This window comes from Mustela nivalis, assembly GCF_964662115.1.
Source record: "Mustela nivalis genome assembly, chromosome: 6".
Lineage (NCBI taxonomy): Eukaryota > Metazoa > Chordata > Mammalia > Carnivora > Mustelidae > Mustela > Mustela nivalis.
The window spans coordinates 93,488,142-93,508,061 of record NC_139025.1 but is presented as its reverse complement, the minus strand read 5'-3'; the positions used below and the strand labels follow the sequence as shown (position 1 = coordinate 93,508,061).

The 19,920-nt window shown below is 35.6% G+C and overlaps 1 protein-coding gene and 1 pseudogene across 2 annotated transcripts; both read left to right on the top strand.

Moving 5' to 3' along the window:
- The first annotated feature begins 11,550 nt into the window (after window positions 1-11,550).
- Window positions 11,551-12,373, top strand: LOC309866614 (olfactory receptor 4F6-like; annotated as a pseudogene). Its single transcript has one exon. The product of its transcript is annotated as an olfactory receptor 4F6-like (transcript).
- Window positions 12,374-13,366: 993 nt separating this feature from the next.
- Window positions 13,367-17,582, top strand: LOC309867707 (olfactory receptor 4F4; the record flags this gene model as incomplete). Its single annotated transcript, XM_082736775.1, has 2 exons — window positions 13,367-13,565; window positions 16,611-17,582. Exons 1-2 carry the CDS (start codon window positions 13,557-13,559, stop codon window positions 17,580-17,582), a joined length of 981 nt encoding a protein of 326 aa, XP_082592901.1. The 5' UTR covers window positions 13,367-13,556.
- Window positions 17,583-19,920: the final 2,338 nt, after the last annotated feature.

Sequence of the window (19,920 nt, the reverse complement as noted above, 5' to 3'; positions counted from 1 at the left end):
ATGGAGCAGATCCACATACAACATGCTTCAGGTTCACCAAGAACACAGCAAGTTATGTGACTGTTATCACTGCAACGGTAAGAATTCTTTTAGGAGGTGGCAGTTTAGCAAAGGTCCCCCTGTATAAATTGATTGTTTAGTTAGAGGTGACTTTATTTTGTTAACCACAGAGAATAAATTGACTTTACCTACTTCCATCAAGAGGAGAGATGAGAATAGAAAACTGAGCTGATTTTCAGAAGTAAACTTAATATTTGAGTGCCGTTTTCTGGGTGACATTTTCTGTGACTTGCTAATTGTATTTACTCTCAATTATGAAAACAAACCTCAAAGAATTGATAAATATAACTCAGAGTAAACTTACAATTTTAATAGATAAGGTGCATTTGGATAAATCTAAATCAATGGCCTATTAAAGATTAATTTATTTTGGAAAGAGAGAGTGGGTGTATGAACAGTGGTATGGGAAGAGGCAGAGAGGGGAAGATGGAGACAAGCAGACTCCCCACTAAATGGGGAACCGACCACTGGGCTTGATCCCAGGACCCTGAGATCATGACTTGAAATGAAATCCAGTTGGTCACTTTAACCGACTAAGCCACCCAGGTGCCCCAGTAGTCTATTTTTTTAAATTTCTATTTTATTTTAGTTTAACTTAGAATAAGGAGAAAATCTACTTTTTGTTAGTTATTTTAAGGATACTATATTTGTTTAGATTCGAACAGTTGTAAGTTAAGAGAAACTTTTTTACATGATACATAATTTAAGTAAATACAAATCAAAGATTTGAAAATTATTATTTAGGTGGGAGGGGCAGAGGGAGAGGCAGAGAGAGAATATTAAGCAGGCTCCATGCCTAGCACACAGCCCAGTACTCACAACACTGAGATCATGATCTCATTTGACATCAAGAGTCAGAGTTTGATGTTAAGGAGGCACCCCAGAGATTTGTAAACTTTTGTCTCATACTCTATTATTCTAAAAATGAATATGTTACAAAATTCAATTATCCCAGTTTATGATCAAGGAACAAAAGAACCTCATTGAAATAATAGATGTTTCACAAAGAAATAATCAGTCAGGTATCTGTTTACAGATTCTGGTTTCTTTGAATATGGTTTGCCAATCAGGCAATATATATCAGACCCCAAGAGCTTTTATATCTGAGTTTGAAGTCTTGAATAAATATAAAGCCAAAAACGGTGAGGCATATTCAATTCAATTGAGTATTTCTACAAATGGACTAAGTGCTTTATTAAAGTTACACATAACTTTTTGACAAATTTGTTTCTGCTCTCTAAATAAAATCTACTCAATTAAGGAAAATAATGCCTATATTTTTTTTCCTGTATTTCTTCAAAAACCTGTCCAGTAATATCTCTTCTTTATCCATGTAAATTAATCACTAATACTTTTTTTAATTCTTTGGTATTCATCTGGATGGGAAGTTCTTCTTTACTTCAATATTGCTAACAACTCCCTCTTTCAAATATTTTACTGGGGTTCTGAGAAACTATATTCTCTTGCTTTTCCTTCTGCTCTTTGGGAATTTCTTCCCAGTAGCAGTTTCCTGGGGTTCTCACATCTGCTCCATGACCAAAATTAGTGTTCCTCAGAATTGCCTCTTTGGTCTTTTCTCACTCCATATTCTATCCCTGGGGGCATCTATTCCTTTGGCTTTAATTACCATCTCAGCTAAAAGCTTGCATTCTTAAGCCAGTGTATTATTTCTTGAATTCCTACTTCATAAATTTAACTGCCTGCTGACTTGATGTTTCAAGGGCATCTCCCACTCAGCATTGGAAACTAACCAATCATCTCATCCTCCAACCCATTGCTCTTTCAGGCCTCTAGTCATAATAAGCAGCACCAATATTAACCCAGTTCCCCAATGCAAAATCTAGAAGTTATAATGGACTCTTCCCTTTCCTAATCCCCAACAATTAATAAATCAGCAAATCATATTAATTCTGACATCTAAACACATCTTTAATATGTCCTTTGTTTTCTTCCAATTGTCACCATTCCTTTTTTTTTTTAAGATTTTTTACTTATTTGACAAAGAGAGACAGAGTGAGAAAGGGAACACAAGAGGGGGAGTGGGAGAGGGAGAAGCAGGCTCCCTGCGATGTGGGGCTCGATCCCAAAACTCTGGGAACATGACCTGAGCTGAAGGCAGATGTTTAAAGACTGACCCAAGAGGTGCCCAAATGTCATCATTCTTGTCTAAGTCTTCACAATTCATTTTTCAAATAGGATATTAAGTCACTAAATGTCTTCCCCCATTCAAATCTCATCTCCCTTAATGTCCATTATTGGCATTCAGAATGAAAATTTTTGAAAAATACAAATAAATCTAAGCACATGATATTTCCCTTAAGACCCTTCACATACTTACCATTGTTATTATATTAAAATATAAACTCCTTTTCAAGATTTATCAGGACATCCAAGACCTGGCCCCCATCCTCCTCTCCAGACTCAGAGGACAACATGCTCTTGCCCTATCTACAATACTAGAGGCAATTTGGTTTCTTCTGATTGCCTAAAACTTTCATTTTCTTTGAGCTCCCTGTGGCTCAATCAGCTAAGCGTCAAAATTTGGCTTCAGCTCAGGTCATGATCTCAGGATTGTGAGATGGAGCCTTGAGTTGAGTACCACATCGGGTTCCATGCTCAACACAGAGTCTGCTTAAGATTCTACCCCTCTAACGTACCCTTAATTCATGCTTGCTATCTTTCTCCATCTCTCTCCCTCTCTCTCTCTCAAAAATAAATAAATAAAACCTTAAAACAATAAAGTTTATTCTCTCTCATCTTGAGGCTTTGCACTAGCTAATCATTTTGTCTGAAGCAACCGTCTTTTATGCTTTGCCTATTAACATCTGTTCATTCCCCAATTCTCAGTTTCAACATCATTTTATTAACACTTCCAAGAACCTGGGTCCAGGAGAGCTCTTTCCATTGTATATATTATATCACTCCTTAGTGCCACTTTTATAACATCAGCCACACTCATAATTTCTTATTCAAAGTATGTCTTCCTCATTACATTTTAAGTTTAATGTGAGAAAGGGGCTGGGTACATCATGGTTACTGCTATAACACAAGTGACAACTCCACAGAAAATGCTCAATAACGATTTTCATTAAATAAATGAATAAAACCAACAAAGAGTAAAAAACAAGTAATGTGAATAATTTCTTGAATACTGTTTGGACTTTCTTTGTACATTCAATCAAAGGTCATAGGATTACAGTAATTCCTCCCTTTTCTTTCTCCTTTTTTCTATTAATTTTCTCTGCTTGTATGTCCTCAGTACTCTATGGTGAAATCTACTAATGAGAACATTTTGTAGACTTAAGTCAATTCAAAGCTTAGGCCAATCTCAACTGAGGCAGTCTATATAAATCCGTGGTCTCAGCCCTTTGATATTCTAGGTCCCATAAACCCTATCTTAGCAACCTTTTCTCCTCTTGACCCAGCAGCTTTTTCTTCTGCCAAGCAAACCGAAGATCCATTACTCAGAGGATGGCTCTAAAATCACTGCTTTCTCTGTGTCTGCCTGGTAAACTCCTCAGGACTTTATTTCTACCTAAATGTACTCATTCATCTTAATATGTTGTTCTGCCTGGGATAGTGTCTGACTTAGAATCCAGGAATATCAGGACTGGAGCATACTGACATGATAGAATGATTTTATGGGGGAACTGTGTTGCAGAATAGTCTTCAGGGGGTTGGGAAGAAACAGGAGAAATTTTCCTCTCATCTTAGAGTAGTTGTGCTTCTTCTAGGCAAATGGATAGGTTTACCTCATCTTATATATACTGATTCATGTACTTGACCATGCATCCCTGTTTATTTGTTAATTTATCAGCCCACAGTATTCTCCAGTTTATATCATTGTTTATATATTTTGTAATGTCGATACTTTTTGAAAATTAATTTGAAATTATCATCTGCAGTCAAGAGAATTATGATTTTCCTTTTTCTGAACTGAGAAAATAAAATGCAACTCTGAACAAATACAGCTCTAAGCAAAGATAGATCCTTCACACTCTGGGGCCCCATTATAGCCTGGAGATCAGATTCTTTGTATCTCCACATCAAAAATAGATAAAGACTTACTTTTACAAAGATACACTAGGCTAGTTTCAATGCCTTATTATAGGTCCTTTGAATGGGTATCTCCCCAGGTAACATGCTCCTGTTAGGAACAACTCAAAACAACTCCCTCATTTTCCTCTTTTTTCGTCTTATCTGTGTCACATTTATCTCTTAAAAAACAGATCCAATAATATACAAATTTTACTTGTAACCAGTCAACTCAGGAAAAATAAGGGTCAGAAGCATTCAAGAAGACCTTCATCCTCAACACTCCAAAGTTTGGGACCATAGGTAAATATATAGTTTAGAACTGGCTATAATTGATATTAGGAAAATGATCAATTTATCCTTACCCTCAAGAATTATCTTGACATATCATGGGTTTTATATCTATTTCTTCAAGTTTGGTACTACAAATGAAGGTATGTCTGTCCACTCAAGATATGTTTTCACCCTTATCCCTTCGTCTCAGTGCTTTCAAACAATTCATCCTGAAGATCATCAAATCTATAAAGGGATATTTTACACAAACCAACATCCTACCTTCAAAACTTACCCTCTTCCCTCAACCCCCATTTATCACCAGGAATTCTTTTCTATTTTTCTCATGGGAAAACAAATATGACTCAAACATTTAGTCCCCCAAGAGAAACTAATACTGGGCTCAGTATTGCTCTTATCTGAGATATCAGAAGGTCACTCTTCTTTGCACCTAATTAGTTTATTTCCCTTTTTGAAAAACCTAATACAGATTTAGTCTTTGAGGAAAGATTGTGCACAGAAATTAAGATAAAGCTCTCTGAATTTTTTTTCTCCTAAAAATGTATATCCTGTGGCTGAACAGGCAGATAGGAAAGATGCTTTTGAATTATAAAACTGCACCTGTCATGATTGCATCCCTTTCCCTAACCCACTTAACTCTGCTTCAGTGTCTGCTCTTCTGTAAATTATTTGTGTCAAAAATTTTCTTTTATTGAAAATATTTTTGTTCTGTTCTTTCTTTTTTTAAAATTTTATTTGACAGACAGAGATCCCAAGTAGGCAGAGGTAGGCAGAGAGAGGGGGGGAAGCAGTCTTCCCACTAAGCAGAGAGCCCCATTCTCTACCTGTTGAATGAAGTAACTGAACAAGATTCTCTCAAAGTTCTTTCCCACTTCTATACAAACTTATAATTCTGCTCATCTTATTTGTTTAATATGTATCTATACTTCTTTTTTAAAGAAGGGTCTCCCCAGGCCCTGAATGACTGAAAAATATTATATCTCCAATAGGAATGATACAAAGTTGGGTATTCATCCTTTCTGATGGAGGCATAATACTCCATAGTGTATATGGACCCGAGTCTTAACCTGTCTTTATGTAAGTGGCCAGTTTCCCTACAGCTTTACTAATACTTTCCATCCTTTCAGCCAAAAGATACCTAAAGCAGTGAATGAAACCCAAATAAAATTCACACCCAGGTGTTTATAGTTTATCAATGTGTTTTGGTTTAAACTTGTTCAAGCAACATATGCAATAATATGCAATGTTCAACCAATGCCTTTTTTGATTATCATTTTATCTTCCTTATTTGTCTTTTAAGAATTTTTTCTAGGATTTTCTTATTCCTTATCCTATTCATCACTTTACTTTCTTTTATTAATTTTTTTAAATTTATTTTTATTTATTTTCAGCATAACAGTATTCATTATTTTTGGACCACACCCAGTGCACCATGCAATCCGTGCCCTCTCTAATAGCCACCACCTGGTTCCCCCAACTTCCCACCCACCCCGCCACTTCAAAATCTTTAGATTGTATTTTCAGAGTCCATAGTTCACCTCCCCTTCCAATTTCCCCCAACTCCCTTCTCCTCTCTAACTCCCCACATCCTCCTTGCTATTTGTTATGCTCCACAAATAAGTGAAACCATATGATAATTGACTCTCTTTGCTTGACTTATTTCACTCAGCAGAATCTCTTCCAGTCCCGTCCATGTTGCTACAAAAGTTGGGTATTCACCCTTTCTGATGGAGGCATAATACTCCATAGTGTATATGGACCACATCTTCCTTATCCATTCATCCATTGAAGGGCATCTTGGTTCTTTCCACAGTTTGACGACGGTGGCCATTGCTGCTATAAACATTGTGGTACAGAAGGCCCTTCTTTTCACTACATCTGTATCTTTGGGGTATATACCCAGGAAGTGCAATGGCAGGGTCATAGGGAAGTTCTATTTTTAATTTCTTGAGGAATCTCCACACTGTTCTCCAAAGTGGCTGCACCAACTTGCATTCCCACCAACAGTGGAAGAGGGTTCCCCTTTCTCCACATCCCCTCCAACACATGTTGTTTCCTGTCTTGCTAATCTTGGCCATTCTAACTGGTGTAAGGTGATATCTCAATGTGGTTTTAATTTGAATCTCCCTGATGGCTAGTGATGATGAACATTTTTTCATGTGTCTGATAACCATTTGCATGTCTTCATTGGAGAAGTGTCTGTTCATATCTTCTGCCCATTTTTTGATATGATTGTCTGTTTTGTGTGTGTTGAGTTTGAGGAGTTCTTGATAGATCCTGGATGTCAACCTTTTGTCGGTACTGACATTTGCAAACACCTTCTCCCATTCTGTGGGCTGCTTCTTTGTTTTATTGACTGTTTCCTTTGCTGTGCAGAAGCTTTTGATTTTGATGAAGTCCCAAAAGTCTATTTTCGCTTTTGTTTCCTTTGTTTTTGGAGACATATCTTTTTTTTTTAATTTATTTATTTTCTGCATAACATTATTCATTATTTTTTTTACTACAGCCAGTGCTCCATGCAATTCGTGCCCTCTAGACATATCTTGAAAGAAGTTGCTGTGACTGATATCAAAGAGATTACTGCCTATGTTCTCCACTAGGATTCTGATGGATTCCTGTCTCACATTGAGGTCTTTTACCCATTTTGAGTTTATCTTTGTGTATGGTGTAATAGAATAGTCGAGACCCACAGCGAATATCATCCTCAATTGGCGAAAGCTTGCAGCCTTCCCACAGAGATCAGGAACATGACAAGGATGCCCACTCTCACCACTCTTGTTCAACATAATATTAGAAGTCCTAGCAACAGCACTCAGACAACAAAGAGAAAAAAAAGGTATCCAAATTGGTAATAAAGAAGTCAAGCTCTCTCTCTTTGCAGATGACATGATTCTTTATATGGAAAACCCAAAAAAATCCACCCCCAAACTACTAGAACCCATACAACAATTCAGCAAAATGGCAGGATACAAGGTCAATGTATAGAAATCAGTGGCTTTCTTATACACTAATAATGAAAATACAGAAAGGGAAATTAGAGAATCTATTCCATTTACTATAGCTCCAAGAACCATAAGATACCTGGGAATCAACCTAACCAAAGAGGTAAAGGATCTGTACTCAAGGAACTACAGAACAGTCATGAAAGTAATTGAAGAAGACAAAAAGATGGAAGACCATTCCATGCTATGGATCGGAAGAATAAACATTGTTAAAATGTCTATACTGCCTACAGCAATCTATACTTCTAATGCCATTCCAATCAAAATTCCACCGGCATTCTTCAAAGAGCTGGAGCAAATAATCCAAAAATTTGTATGATATGAGAAGAGACACCAAATCGCTAAGGAAATGTTGAAAACAAAAATAAAACGGGGGGCATCATGTTACCTGATTCCTCGTTGATTTTTTTAAAAAGATTTATTTATTTTAGAGAGTGAGACTCTATCAGCAGGTGTGGGACAGAGGAAGAAGGAGAGTGAAGGAATCTAAAGGTGACTCTATGCTGAGCACAGAGCCTGATGTGGGGCTACATTCCATTACCCTGAAATCATGACCTGAGCTGAAACCAAGAATAGAATGCTCAAAAAAATAAATCAATCTGGTGTCCTTCTGATGTTTCTATCAAAAAACAAAGTACATACATTAAAAGGATTATTCACCAGGACCAAGTGGGATTTATTCCAGGGCTGCAAGGTTTGTTCAACATCCACAAATCAGTCAATGTGATACAACTCATCAATAAAAAAAACAACAAGAACCATGTGATACTCTCAATAGATGCTGAAGAAGCATTTGACAAAGTACAGCATCCCTTCCTGATCAAAACTCTTCAAAGTGTAGGGATAGAGGGCACATACCTCAATATCATCAAAGCCATCTATGAAAAACCCACCGCAAATATCATTCTCAATGGAGAAAAACTGAAAGCTTTTCCGCTAAGGTCAAGAACACGGCAGGGATGTCCATATCACCACTGCTATTCAATATAGTACTAGAAGTCCTAGCCTCAGCAATCAGACAACAAAAGGAAATTAAAGGCATCCAAATCTGCAAAGAAGAAATCAAATTATCACTCTTCACAGATGATATGATACTATATGTGGAAAACCCAAACGACTCCACTCCAAAACTGCTAGAACTTATACAGGAATTCAGTAAAGTGTCAGGATATAAAATCAATGCACAGAAATCAGTTTCATAAATTCTAAAATTTATATGGAACCAGAAAAGACCTCGAATAGCCAAAGGGATGTTGAAAAAGAAAGCTAAAGTTGGTGGCATCACAATTCCAGACGTCAAGCTCTATTACAAAGCTGTCATCATCAAGACAGCATGGTACTGGCACAAAAACAGACACATAGATCAATGGAACAGAATAGAGAGCCCAGAAATAAACCCTCAACTCTATGGTTAACTAATCTTCAACAAAGCAGGAAAGAATGTCCAATGGAAAAAAGACAGCCTCTTCAATAAATGGTGCTGGGAAAATTGGACAGCTACATGCAGAAAACTGAAATTGGACAATTTTCTTACACCACACACAAAAATAGAATCAAAATGGATGAAGGACCTCAATGTGAGAAAGGAATCCATCAAAATCCTTGAGGAGAACACAGGCAGCAACCTCTTCGACCTCAGCCTCAGCAACATCATCCTAGGAACATCGCCAAAGGCAAGGGAAGCAAGGGCAAAAATGAACTATTGGGATTTCATCAAGATCAAAAGCTTTTGCACAGCAAAGGAAACAGTTAACAAAATCAAAAGACAACTGACAGAATGGGAGAAGATATTTGCATACGACATATCAGATAAAGGACTAGTATCCAAAATCTATAAAGAACTTAGCAAACTCAACACCCAAAGAACAAATAATCCAATCAAGAAATGGGCAGAGGACATGAACAGACATTTCTGTAAAGAAGACATCCAGATGGCCAACAGACACATGAAAAAGTGCTCCATATCACTTGGCATCAGGGAAATACAAATCAAAACCACAATGAGATATCACCTCAAACCAGTCAGAATGGCTAAAATCAACAAGTCAGGAAATGACAGATGCTGGCGAGGATGCAGAGAAAGGGGAGCCCTCCTACACTGTTGGTAGGAATGCAAGCTGGTGCAACCACTCTGGAAAACACCATGGAGGTTCCTCAAAATGTTGAAAATAGAACTGCCCTATGACCCAGCAATTGCACTACTGGGTATTTACCCTAAAGATACAAACGTAGTGATCCAAAGGGGCACGTGCACCCGAATGTTTATAGCAGCAATGTCCACAATAGCCAAACTATGGAAAGAACCTAGATGTCCATCAACAGATGAATGGATCAAGAAGATGTGGTATATATACACAATGGAATACTATGCACCATCAAAAGAAATGAAATCTTGCCATTTGCGACAACATGGATGGAACTAGAGCGTATCATGTTTAGCAAAATAAGTCAAGCAGAGAAAGACAACTATCATATGATCTCCCTGATATGAGGAAGTGGTGATGCAACATGGGGGCTTAAGTGGGTAGGAGAAGAATCAATGAAACAAAATGGGATTGGGAGGGAGACAAAACATAAGTGACTCTTAATCTCACAAAACAAACTGAGGGTTGCTGGGGGGAGGGGGGTTGGAGGAAGGGGGGTATGGACATTGGGGAGGGTATGTGCTTTGGTGAGTGCTGTGAAGTGTGTAAACCTGGAGATTCACAGACCTGTACCCCTGGGGATAAAAATATATGTTTATGAAATATAAAAAATTATAAAAACAAAAGAAGTATGTATACCAAATAATATTTCAAAACTAAAGAGATTTTTTTAATTCTAAAAAAGTCAGAATCAATTACTGTTATTTAAAATATTGTCTATGCAATTTGTTTACTTTTTTGCACTTAATATTGTAGAGAAAAATCTTCCTAGTGCTACTATAAACTCTTTTATAAATATTTATTTTAGTAACTATTAAATTCCATTATATGTAAATATTGTAACAGACTTAAAACTAATGTTTGGCATTTAAATTTTCCAGTTTTTCCACTGCAGAGTGTAATGAACATTTCTGTGCCAGAAACTTTTTCTGTCAAATAGAACTCTGTAAGGAGTACTATTCCACCAAATGATAAGGATCAAGATTCCTGATACATAGTTCAAAAAAATTTTTTAATGCTTGAATCAGACTGTATTTCCCCAGCAATGTATGAATATATCTATTTCACTGAGGCTTCCTGATTTTGATAATAACTACAAAATTCTTTGTAATTTAATAGGAAACTAATATATATTTTATCATATTTCTTTGATTTGTAAAGAAGAAATGAATATACCTACACACAGAGTTGACATTTGTGAATTCTTTCTTGGTATCAATTATGTCTAGTATGTTTTGAAAGTTTTACTGAATGGTTTGATCTTTTTTATATTATAAAGATACAAACCTTTTGCCTCTCTATAACATTTTAATTACAAGTATGATTTATGTGTTTCTTTTGAGCAAATTGTTTTTAAGGACTTATGAGAAACAGATTTCAGAAGTGTCTTAACTATTATGTTAACTGTTACTATTCTATACTCATTTCTAAGTTTTTATTATTCTTTTAAAAGTTCCGTCTATTTTTTGTTTCAAAAAAAACTTTTTTTAATGATTTTATTTATTTATTTGACAGACAGAGATCACAAGTAGGCAGGTAGAGAGAGAGGGTGAAGCAGGCTCCCTGCTGAGCAAAGAGCCCAATGCGGGGCTTGATCCCAGGACCCTGAGATCTTGACCTGAGCTAAAGGCAGAGGCCCAACCCACTGAGCCACCTGAGCCAATATATATTATTTTTGTTTTTAATTTTTATTATTTTCTTTTACCTGAATTCCTTGAGTTTAATTTGTACATCCATTTCTAACTTCTTAAGTTGCCTGATTACTTCATGTACTCGAATAAATAAGAGCAAATTTAATGCAATAGATGGCTTCTGAGTGCAGCTTTGGTCATACTACCTAACCCATACTCTGGGTTCCCATGATTTTGTTAATAATTTACTATCAATTAAATAAAAGATCTGTCAGTAACCAATTTAAATTATCAACAGTTAACACATAGTTTTTAGTGCCTCACAGCTGATCCTTCTTTCATTTCTTTCAGGTCACTTCAGAGTCTTCTCTACCTTATGATTCAATGGACCAAGTAAATGGCTCTGTGGTAACTGAGTTTATGTTACTAAGACTTGTACAATCCTTGGGAATACAGGTCTTCATTTTTCTTTTCTTCTCTTTGTGCTATGTGGGAATTATCTTGGGAAACCTCTTCATTATGTTAACAGTGATTTTGGATTTTCGTTTACACAACCTATCACTCCTTCATTTACCTGGGACTTTCATCCACCACAACTGCATGATACAAATGTTCTTTATTCATGTCATAGAGGAGTTGAGATGGTACTGCTCATAGCCATGGCATATGACAGGTACACAGCAATTTGCAAGCCTCTCCACTATCTAACTATAATGAGTCCCAAAATGTGCATGCTTTTGATAGGAGCTGCTTGGATTACTGGGTAACTCATGCTGTGTCTCAGTTTGCTTTTGTCATAAATTTACCTTTCTATGGCCCTATTAATGTGGGGAGCGTTTGTTTTGATTTCCTTAGGATTATTAAACTTGCATGTATGGACACTTAAAAACTAGAATTTGGGGTCACTACCAACAGTGGCTTCATATCTAGGGGCACCTTCTTTTTCTTAATTGTATCATACATCTTTATTCTGATAATTGTCAGACAACATTCCTCAAAAGATTTATCCAAAGCATTCATCACTCTGTCAGCTCACATCACTGTAGTGGTTTCACTTTTTGTTCCATGCATGTTTCTCTATGTGTGGCCTTTCCCTACCAAGTCAATGGATACATTTTTGCCATTTAGGATGTTATTACCTAAAGAAAAGCATCCAACCCAGATCTCACCTTATATAATATACCTGTACTTAATCCAGGGTGCTTAGGACAAAGAAGATGGCTGACATCTTTATTTTACTTGTCCAGGTAAAACTTGGGAAATCTATTGAGTGAAAGAGCATGACTGAGAAATCAGGTGGATGCATCCCAATGAAAGATTTAAGAAACATTAATTGTGGTGACTCAGCTCAGTTGTAGCTGCAGAATTGTAATTAAAGCTGCTCAAAAAAAAAAGTAAAAAATAAATGACACTTTCTTTTTACCTGTGAAGGTATTTTTCCTATATTTTATCTTAACGTGGTAATAAATGCTATATGCTATCCTCTTTGTATTATATCTAAAGCATTATTGTTTATTGTCTACTTAATCCAACCAGATTTTAATATTGGAACTTTATCTTTTTACTTTTACTATGACTTTAAAAAAAAAAAAGTCACCTTTAACAGAGAAAGACACCCCCCCACACACACACACACAAACATAGAAAGACAAATACTATATGATATCACTTATGGTGAAATCTCTAACACAAAACAAATAAAAAACAAATTGACTTTTATAGAGAAAAACCTGGTGGATGCCACAAGGCAGAGGGGTGGGGTATGGGATAAATAAAGGGAATTCATAATACAAACATCCAGTTTTAAAGAAATTAAGTCACAAAGATAAAAAGTATAGCATATGGAATAACATCAATAATATTGTAGTAATGTATGTTGACAGACAATGACTACATTTAGTGTACTGAGCATTGAGTAAGGTAGAGAATTGTCAAATCAATGTTTTATACACTTGAAAGTAACATCACATTGTATGTCACTATATTGGAATATAAAGAGAATTATGGGAAATATAGATATAAGGAAATAAAGTTCCATTTGCACAGAAAATAAAAATCACCCTTAGATTCAGTGAAGTACTAGAAATACCTAAGAAAGCTGAGAAACGGTGACAACAACCCCTGTCTCAAAAAGATTCTGTGTGTATCCTCAAGGGAAAGCCTGTGAGATTATATGATTTAGTCTCAGCACTCAAACTTCAGGCTGGCTATTTCCAGATCTCCTCACTTGCCTCCAGTCAACTCATAACTGGCTCTTAACCAAGTGACTTACTAAGGAACACGAATCAGGCACACTTTATTCTCTTGGAAATTTTTTGCTTCAAGACAAAGTACTAAAAGGAAAATCTGTACTCTCCTTGCTCTGAAAATTGTTGCAGTCTCTTCCAGATATGAAGGAGGTGGGTGGAATGATGAAAGTGAAAGTAACCACAGTGTAGCATTTTATTGACAATGAGTTGCTTCAATTAGTAAGAACCCATTGGCAGAATTCAATTGCATGTGCATCTTCAAGAAAAGTGGAAGGTCCTGTGAGGTCAGTTCAAATATTTAGAAGAGTTAGTATGAATATTAACAAGGATTGCCCTAGGTGTGTTATAAAACTTAGTATATGTTACATAAGTGTTCTAAGTGTTTAGTTCTTCTGAGTCTTTCAGGCTAATCTCTTCTTTCCTTTCTATTTAATGATCCTTTTTTCATATAACCAAAAGCAGTGTTCTCTTACTTACCTCTTTCCATCCTTTCTACAATACAGTCTGGCTTGGAATATTTCTTTCACATATAGGTGTAAATCATAAATCATAAATTACCCTATAGCTGTAGCTGGCTAGAGTTATGGAATTTCACATTTGAGAGCTTTTGGTCCAATGAGCTCATTGGTAAACAGGAAAACTAAGTCTTGGAAATTCTGAATCACATGTCAAAATCACACGGTAACTTTGTACTAAAATCCCCAAGTCTCCTAACTTCATTCTCATTGAAGCTTATGAGGACTTTAGGTATTTTTCTTTAAAGAGGGGTAAAAGATATTTAGGACAAATGTAACACCCTCATTGTTGAATTTTAAGTTAATTTAGTACATAGGGAAAGATTTTCTTTCCCTATAGCTGTAGCTGGCTCTTCATGAATGCTATAGCCAGTGTCGAAGCCTCTGGAGAACTTGACTTCAATAAACTTAATGTTTAACTTAGAATCAATAGAATTCTTCTCAAACTCCTTGAGCCATTTTTCAAGAATCAGATATGAGCTTTGAAAGGATTACAGAGGTAGCGTGTCCCCTGTAACTGAGAATCCATCATCATCACTCACTCCTCCATAGCATACACTCAGGAAATGAGATGTCTTAACACAGTGAGCAAGAAATTCCTCTTGCTGAGGAGCAGCATATCTGAATTCTTGTTACCATGCTATAAAGTCTTTTTGTCTTTTTGTTTTACCAGCCATTACTGTTGGTATATTTCTTATGGAGATGTGAGTATCGAGTTTGTCCTCTCAGTGAAATGAAATGGTTGCTGTACATAAGTAATTACTGAAGTTCCACTATAAGTTGCATACTTTGATTCTTAAGAATGATCCTAACCAATAAGTGACATCAGAAATGATCTCAAAACAGGAATCCCATCCTCTCTGTTGTCAATGATCGCTAGGATTGTATTTATTACTGTGCTAAGCAGAGGGAAGAGAGGGGTTATGCTTGTTTTATTATTTGACTTTTTATACGTGGAAATACAATTAGAATTGCTAAATTCATACAGAACTTTGAAAAGAGTAATAGAGAGCATTAGTGGATAGGGCTAAATAATGGAATTGGGATATGAAAGAGAAAAGTGTAAAGGCAACACAATATCCACAATTAGGAAAATGTTGAAAATAAATACTACTACTCCCCAAGAAATTTGGTAATAACACACTATACTTTCAGATCTCTTTAGGACCCATCTATTTCCACATTACTCAGAATAAAATCATTTACATCATTTTTTTAAAATCTCCCACATCCTGTTGACAAATGCCCTGTTCTTACTACTTTAACAATGGCTATTATGTATAGACTATTCACTATTTGTTAGAAATTTGTATTAAACAATTGCACATAATTCTTCAATAATTCTGTGCTGTACTCATAATTATATACCTTAGGAGACATTCCAGAATCCTTTTTTTGATTTTATCTCCTATTAAACTCTTTCATATTATCTCTCATGTGATATTTTTTTTTTGCATTTTTCTCACTTTTCATTTCACCACTGAATCGCCTGTTATTATTTCCCTGTTATTTTTTATTCTATTTTTCATCTTTAATTTTATTTTGGATTAAATCTTTTTCTTCTAAGCACTTCCATATCACTAAATGGTAAGTATGAATTCCATTCTCTATAAGGCCTCACACCTTCTATTCTAGAATACTCATTTATTTTAACTTCTCCTAAGACTGGATCTCTACATCTGTCTTGGCTCTCACATTTCTATCCAAGCTTCTGAGAGACTATGAAAATTATTTTGGAATTCTGTCCCTTACTCATAACCTATAGAGTATTAGATTAGTGGGCATGTTGAGATCTTTTAAGCCAGTACATTCATTCTAAAGATGGGAAAACAGAAGAACAGGGAGCTGAAATTCTTGTTACGATTGTTATTTCTAGAATACAAGTAAAATTCATTAATGATTATTGGGGAGCCAGGGTTCCTCTATGAATCAGAAGGTGATAAATCTTACTGCTAATAGTTATCTAAATCTATTGTGCACTCGCTAAATACAAAAACTCTCCAAAAAAACTTTACTTTAACTACTTCATTTGAAATTCATAATAACCATAAGAATTGAATATAATTAGTATCCACATTTGTAAAAATAAGACTTAAGTAGGGACATTAAAATGTCCTCAGACTACATTCAAAACTTGTGCATTAAAAATTGCCTCACATAGCAAAACTGTGAATAAGGATTTGTCTTAGTTTGTTGGAGAGGTTTCCAATAAACAAAATATAAAATTATCATCATGGGCTACAAAACCTCTAAGAGTACTTTTTCAAAAATGGATGTTGTAAAATGGTGCTATAAATGTAAAGATCACATAATATTGTATTTACTTAAGAGCTAAGAGAGTGGTTACAGAATATAAACTGTTTTGGAGCTCCAGGAAAAGGAGCTAAATGTAGGCTGGCAGTCTAGATGTAATCTGACAGAGAGAATAGCATGAACAAAGTTATTTTATTAGGATAATTATTAGGATAAGTGGAAATACTAAGTAGACTTGAATAAGTGGATGATAAGGCATCATCAGGAAGAGTGTAAGATAAAATAGTAGGTTTAGATTGTGTGCATTTTGAAAGTGTTTGTGTAATAAACCACAGAAATTCATTTTGTGAGTGAGCAGAATAATACAAAATGAGACTTTGAATTGGAGTCTAATAATTCTGACTTCCTTCTTACTCTGTTTTCCAAGGTAACTACACAGGCTGTTTCCTGGAATGAATCAATAAGTGACACAAATTACTCCATGGTGACAGAGTTCATTTTTCTGGGACTCTCCAATTCTCAGGAATTGCAGATTTTCCTATTTGTGTTCTTTTTTGTATTCTATGTAGGAATTGTGTGTGGAAACCTTCTTATTGTCATAACTGTGGCCTCCGACTCCCACCTTCACTCCCCCATGTACTTCCTGCTGGCTAACCTCTCACTCACTGACCTGTGTCTGTCTTCTGTCACAGCCCCCAAGATGATTGCTGACTTTTTCAGTAAACGCAAAGTCATCTCTTTCAAGGGCTGCCTTGCTCAGATATTTCTCCTTCACTTTTTTGGTGGGAGTGAGTTGGTGACCCTCATAGCCATGGCCTTTGACAGATATATAGCAATCTGTAACCCCCTTCGCTACACTACCGTTATGTGTGGCAATGTATGTGTTGGGCTTGTGGCAGCTGCATGGGGGACGGGTTTCCTCCATTCAGTGAGCCAGCTGGCCTTTGCAGTAAACTTACCTTTCTGTGGTCCCAATGAGGTTGATAGCTTTTATTGTGACTTACCTAGGGTTATCAAACTTGCTTGTACAGACACCTATAGGTTGGATATCATGGTCATTGCTAACAGTGGTGTGCTCACTGTGTGTTCTTTTGTTTTCCTAATCATCTCCTATGTTATCATCCTAGTGACCATTCAACAACGCCCTTCACACCAGTCATCCAAGGCCCTGTCCACTTTGACTGCTCACATCACTGTAGTTCTTTTGTTTTTTGGACCATGTATCTTCATTTATGCCTGGCCGTTCCCCATCAGGTCATTAGATAAATCCCTTGCTGTGTTTTATTCTGTGGTCACTCCTCTCTTGAACCCAATTATATACACACTGAGGAACAAGGACATGAAGACTGCAATGAAACGATTGAGAAAATGGAATGTGAACTCTAGGGAAAAGTCTTAGATCTCCTGTAACTATAAGGCTAATCTAAGACAATGACATAGCAAAGTTGATGAATTATTTAGTAAACCTCATGAAAATCTTAGCTCCATTTCCATATACATTAGTAATTTTCTAAGAACTTTCACATACATTGTCTCAATTTATCCTTTTGTAATTTTGCATTTTATATTTTTAGGTACAGATAAAAAGTTGATCTGCCTTCCAAATATTATCTCACTAATCCTTAGAACAATAGCAAAAATCTGTCAATATTTGTACACTCCTGTGACTACCTGAGCAGTCCTGAGAATAATACAGGGAGAGACAGAAACTAGCCTGATTTATAATTTTTTTTAACATTTTACATGGCTCATTTTCCCTAAAAACATCAAGGAAGAAACTGCCGTATGCCTCACTCAAAAAATATTCTTAGTGCTCAGAATATTTATCAACTAACTTTAAAGAGATTTAGAAAAGAAACTCTTCACACTGCAACAGTCCATAGTTCCTTCAAATCACTAGAGCAACCCATAATCCATGAGTTCATCATCAGGAGTGACAGGAAGAGGGAGTCTGCCTAATAGGCACTTTACATCCTGTGCATACAGGAAGAGCTCATATGCAGTAAAATGTACACAGAAGGATCTGAGTCTCTCAACAGGTTGGCACAAAGTACATCAATTTGGTCCATCCATGTCATTTTCCATGGTTAGCTTTTAAGAACATAGATTTTGAACTCAAAAGAGATGGGCTCAACTCTACTTATGCATCACTAACCATGACCATGCATTTTGTCTAACTTGCCTAACCGTCAGTTTCCATGTGTGCAAAAGAAGGATAATAATACCTATACATATGGTTATTATGATAGATAATGAGACAATAGATATAAATCAGATAAACAGCACATTTTGTGGCAAGTTATCTGGACGCAATAAATATCAACTACTACTATCATTATTATAAAAAGCCTCTATGCCAACAAACAAAAAGTTCTCAACCCTTATTTTATCCCAACATACTTGAAAGATCAGATATCTATTAATCTTAACAAATGCTCATTTGAAGACATTATAGTTGTATGTGTATATTTATTTGCAAGTGTGTACCCATGCTCATACACCATACCATGCTAGAAAGACATGCTAAAAAGTCAAGATAGAAGTACAGGGAATATATATATTTTTTCAAAAAGAACTTGGTAATTGAGTCTGGTAAATAGCTCCACTCTCCAGCAAGAATCACTGAATCAGGCTAATATTGAAGATTAAATATTCTAAGAAAAAAAAGAATGTAGTTTTCCAAAGTGAAGCTTGAATAAATATGAGAGTCAAATGATAAGAGAATCAAAATTATGTTAGCCACAGGAAAAAAAAAATAATAGAAACACCAGTAGCAGGTTAAAAACACATAAGAAAATAAGTATATGATAAAGGCAGTATTTCAAATCAGTGGAGGAAGGGAGAACGTAGTAATGTCATGGTAAAACAACTGGACAATACAGGAAATGATATATTGGACCCATTCCTCATGCCATATGCCAGGACAATTTCTAACTAAATTCAAGCCTAAGTCTTTTTTCTTAACTCTACAAATATTAACAGAAAACATGGATTATATCTTTGTAACCCCTGAATATGGTAAAGATTGATAATATTAACTATATCAAATTTAAGTTTTAAATGCCTTTGAGCAAGGCAGAAAAGATAAATGTGATATGAGAAAAAAAGTTGTTACAACTCACATCACAAAGAATAATAGCTATAACAGTAAAGAACTTCTAAAAAATACGAACAAACAAACAATTGGGCAAAACATGAATATACAATTGACATTTAAGGAGATATAAATGATGCTTAAATACATAAAAAAGTTCAAGCTCTCATATTAAGATATATACAGAGTAAAACCAATGTGAATATCGGTTTTGACCATAAAGTATGAAATATCTGACTTCAATAGTTAATAATACAAACTGTTGGTTCAGCTATACAGAAAGGGCACCATCTGCATTGTTAAGAATACAAAATAGTTACCTCTTGACATTGTTTATAAAATTTACCATGCTACTAGCTTTTGGCCCAACAATCCTAATTCTATCTTAACAACACATTTCAAAAATACAAAATAACCAATGCACAAGGTTACTTGTGGCAGCGTTGTTTTTAACAGTAGAAAATTGGAAAATACCCAAAAGACAAGGAGAAAAAAAAAAACTATATAAATTATACATAATGGAACACTATGGTACTATAAAAATTGCTGAGGAATATCTCCAAAAACCAGCTATGGAGGAATCTCCAAGATATATGTTAAATAAAAACAGTAAATTGAGAAAGAATATCTCCAGGTTGTTAAT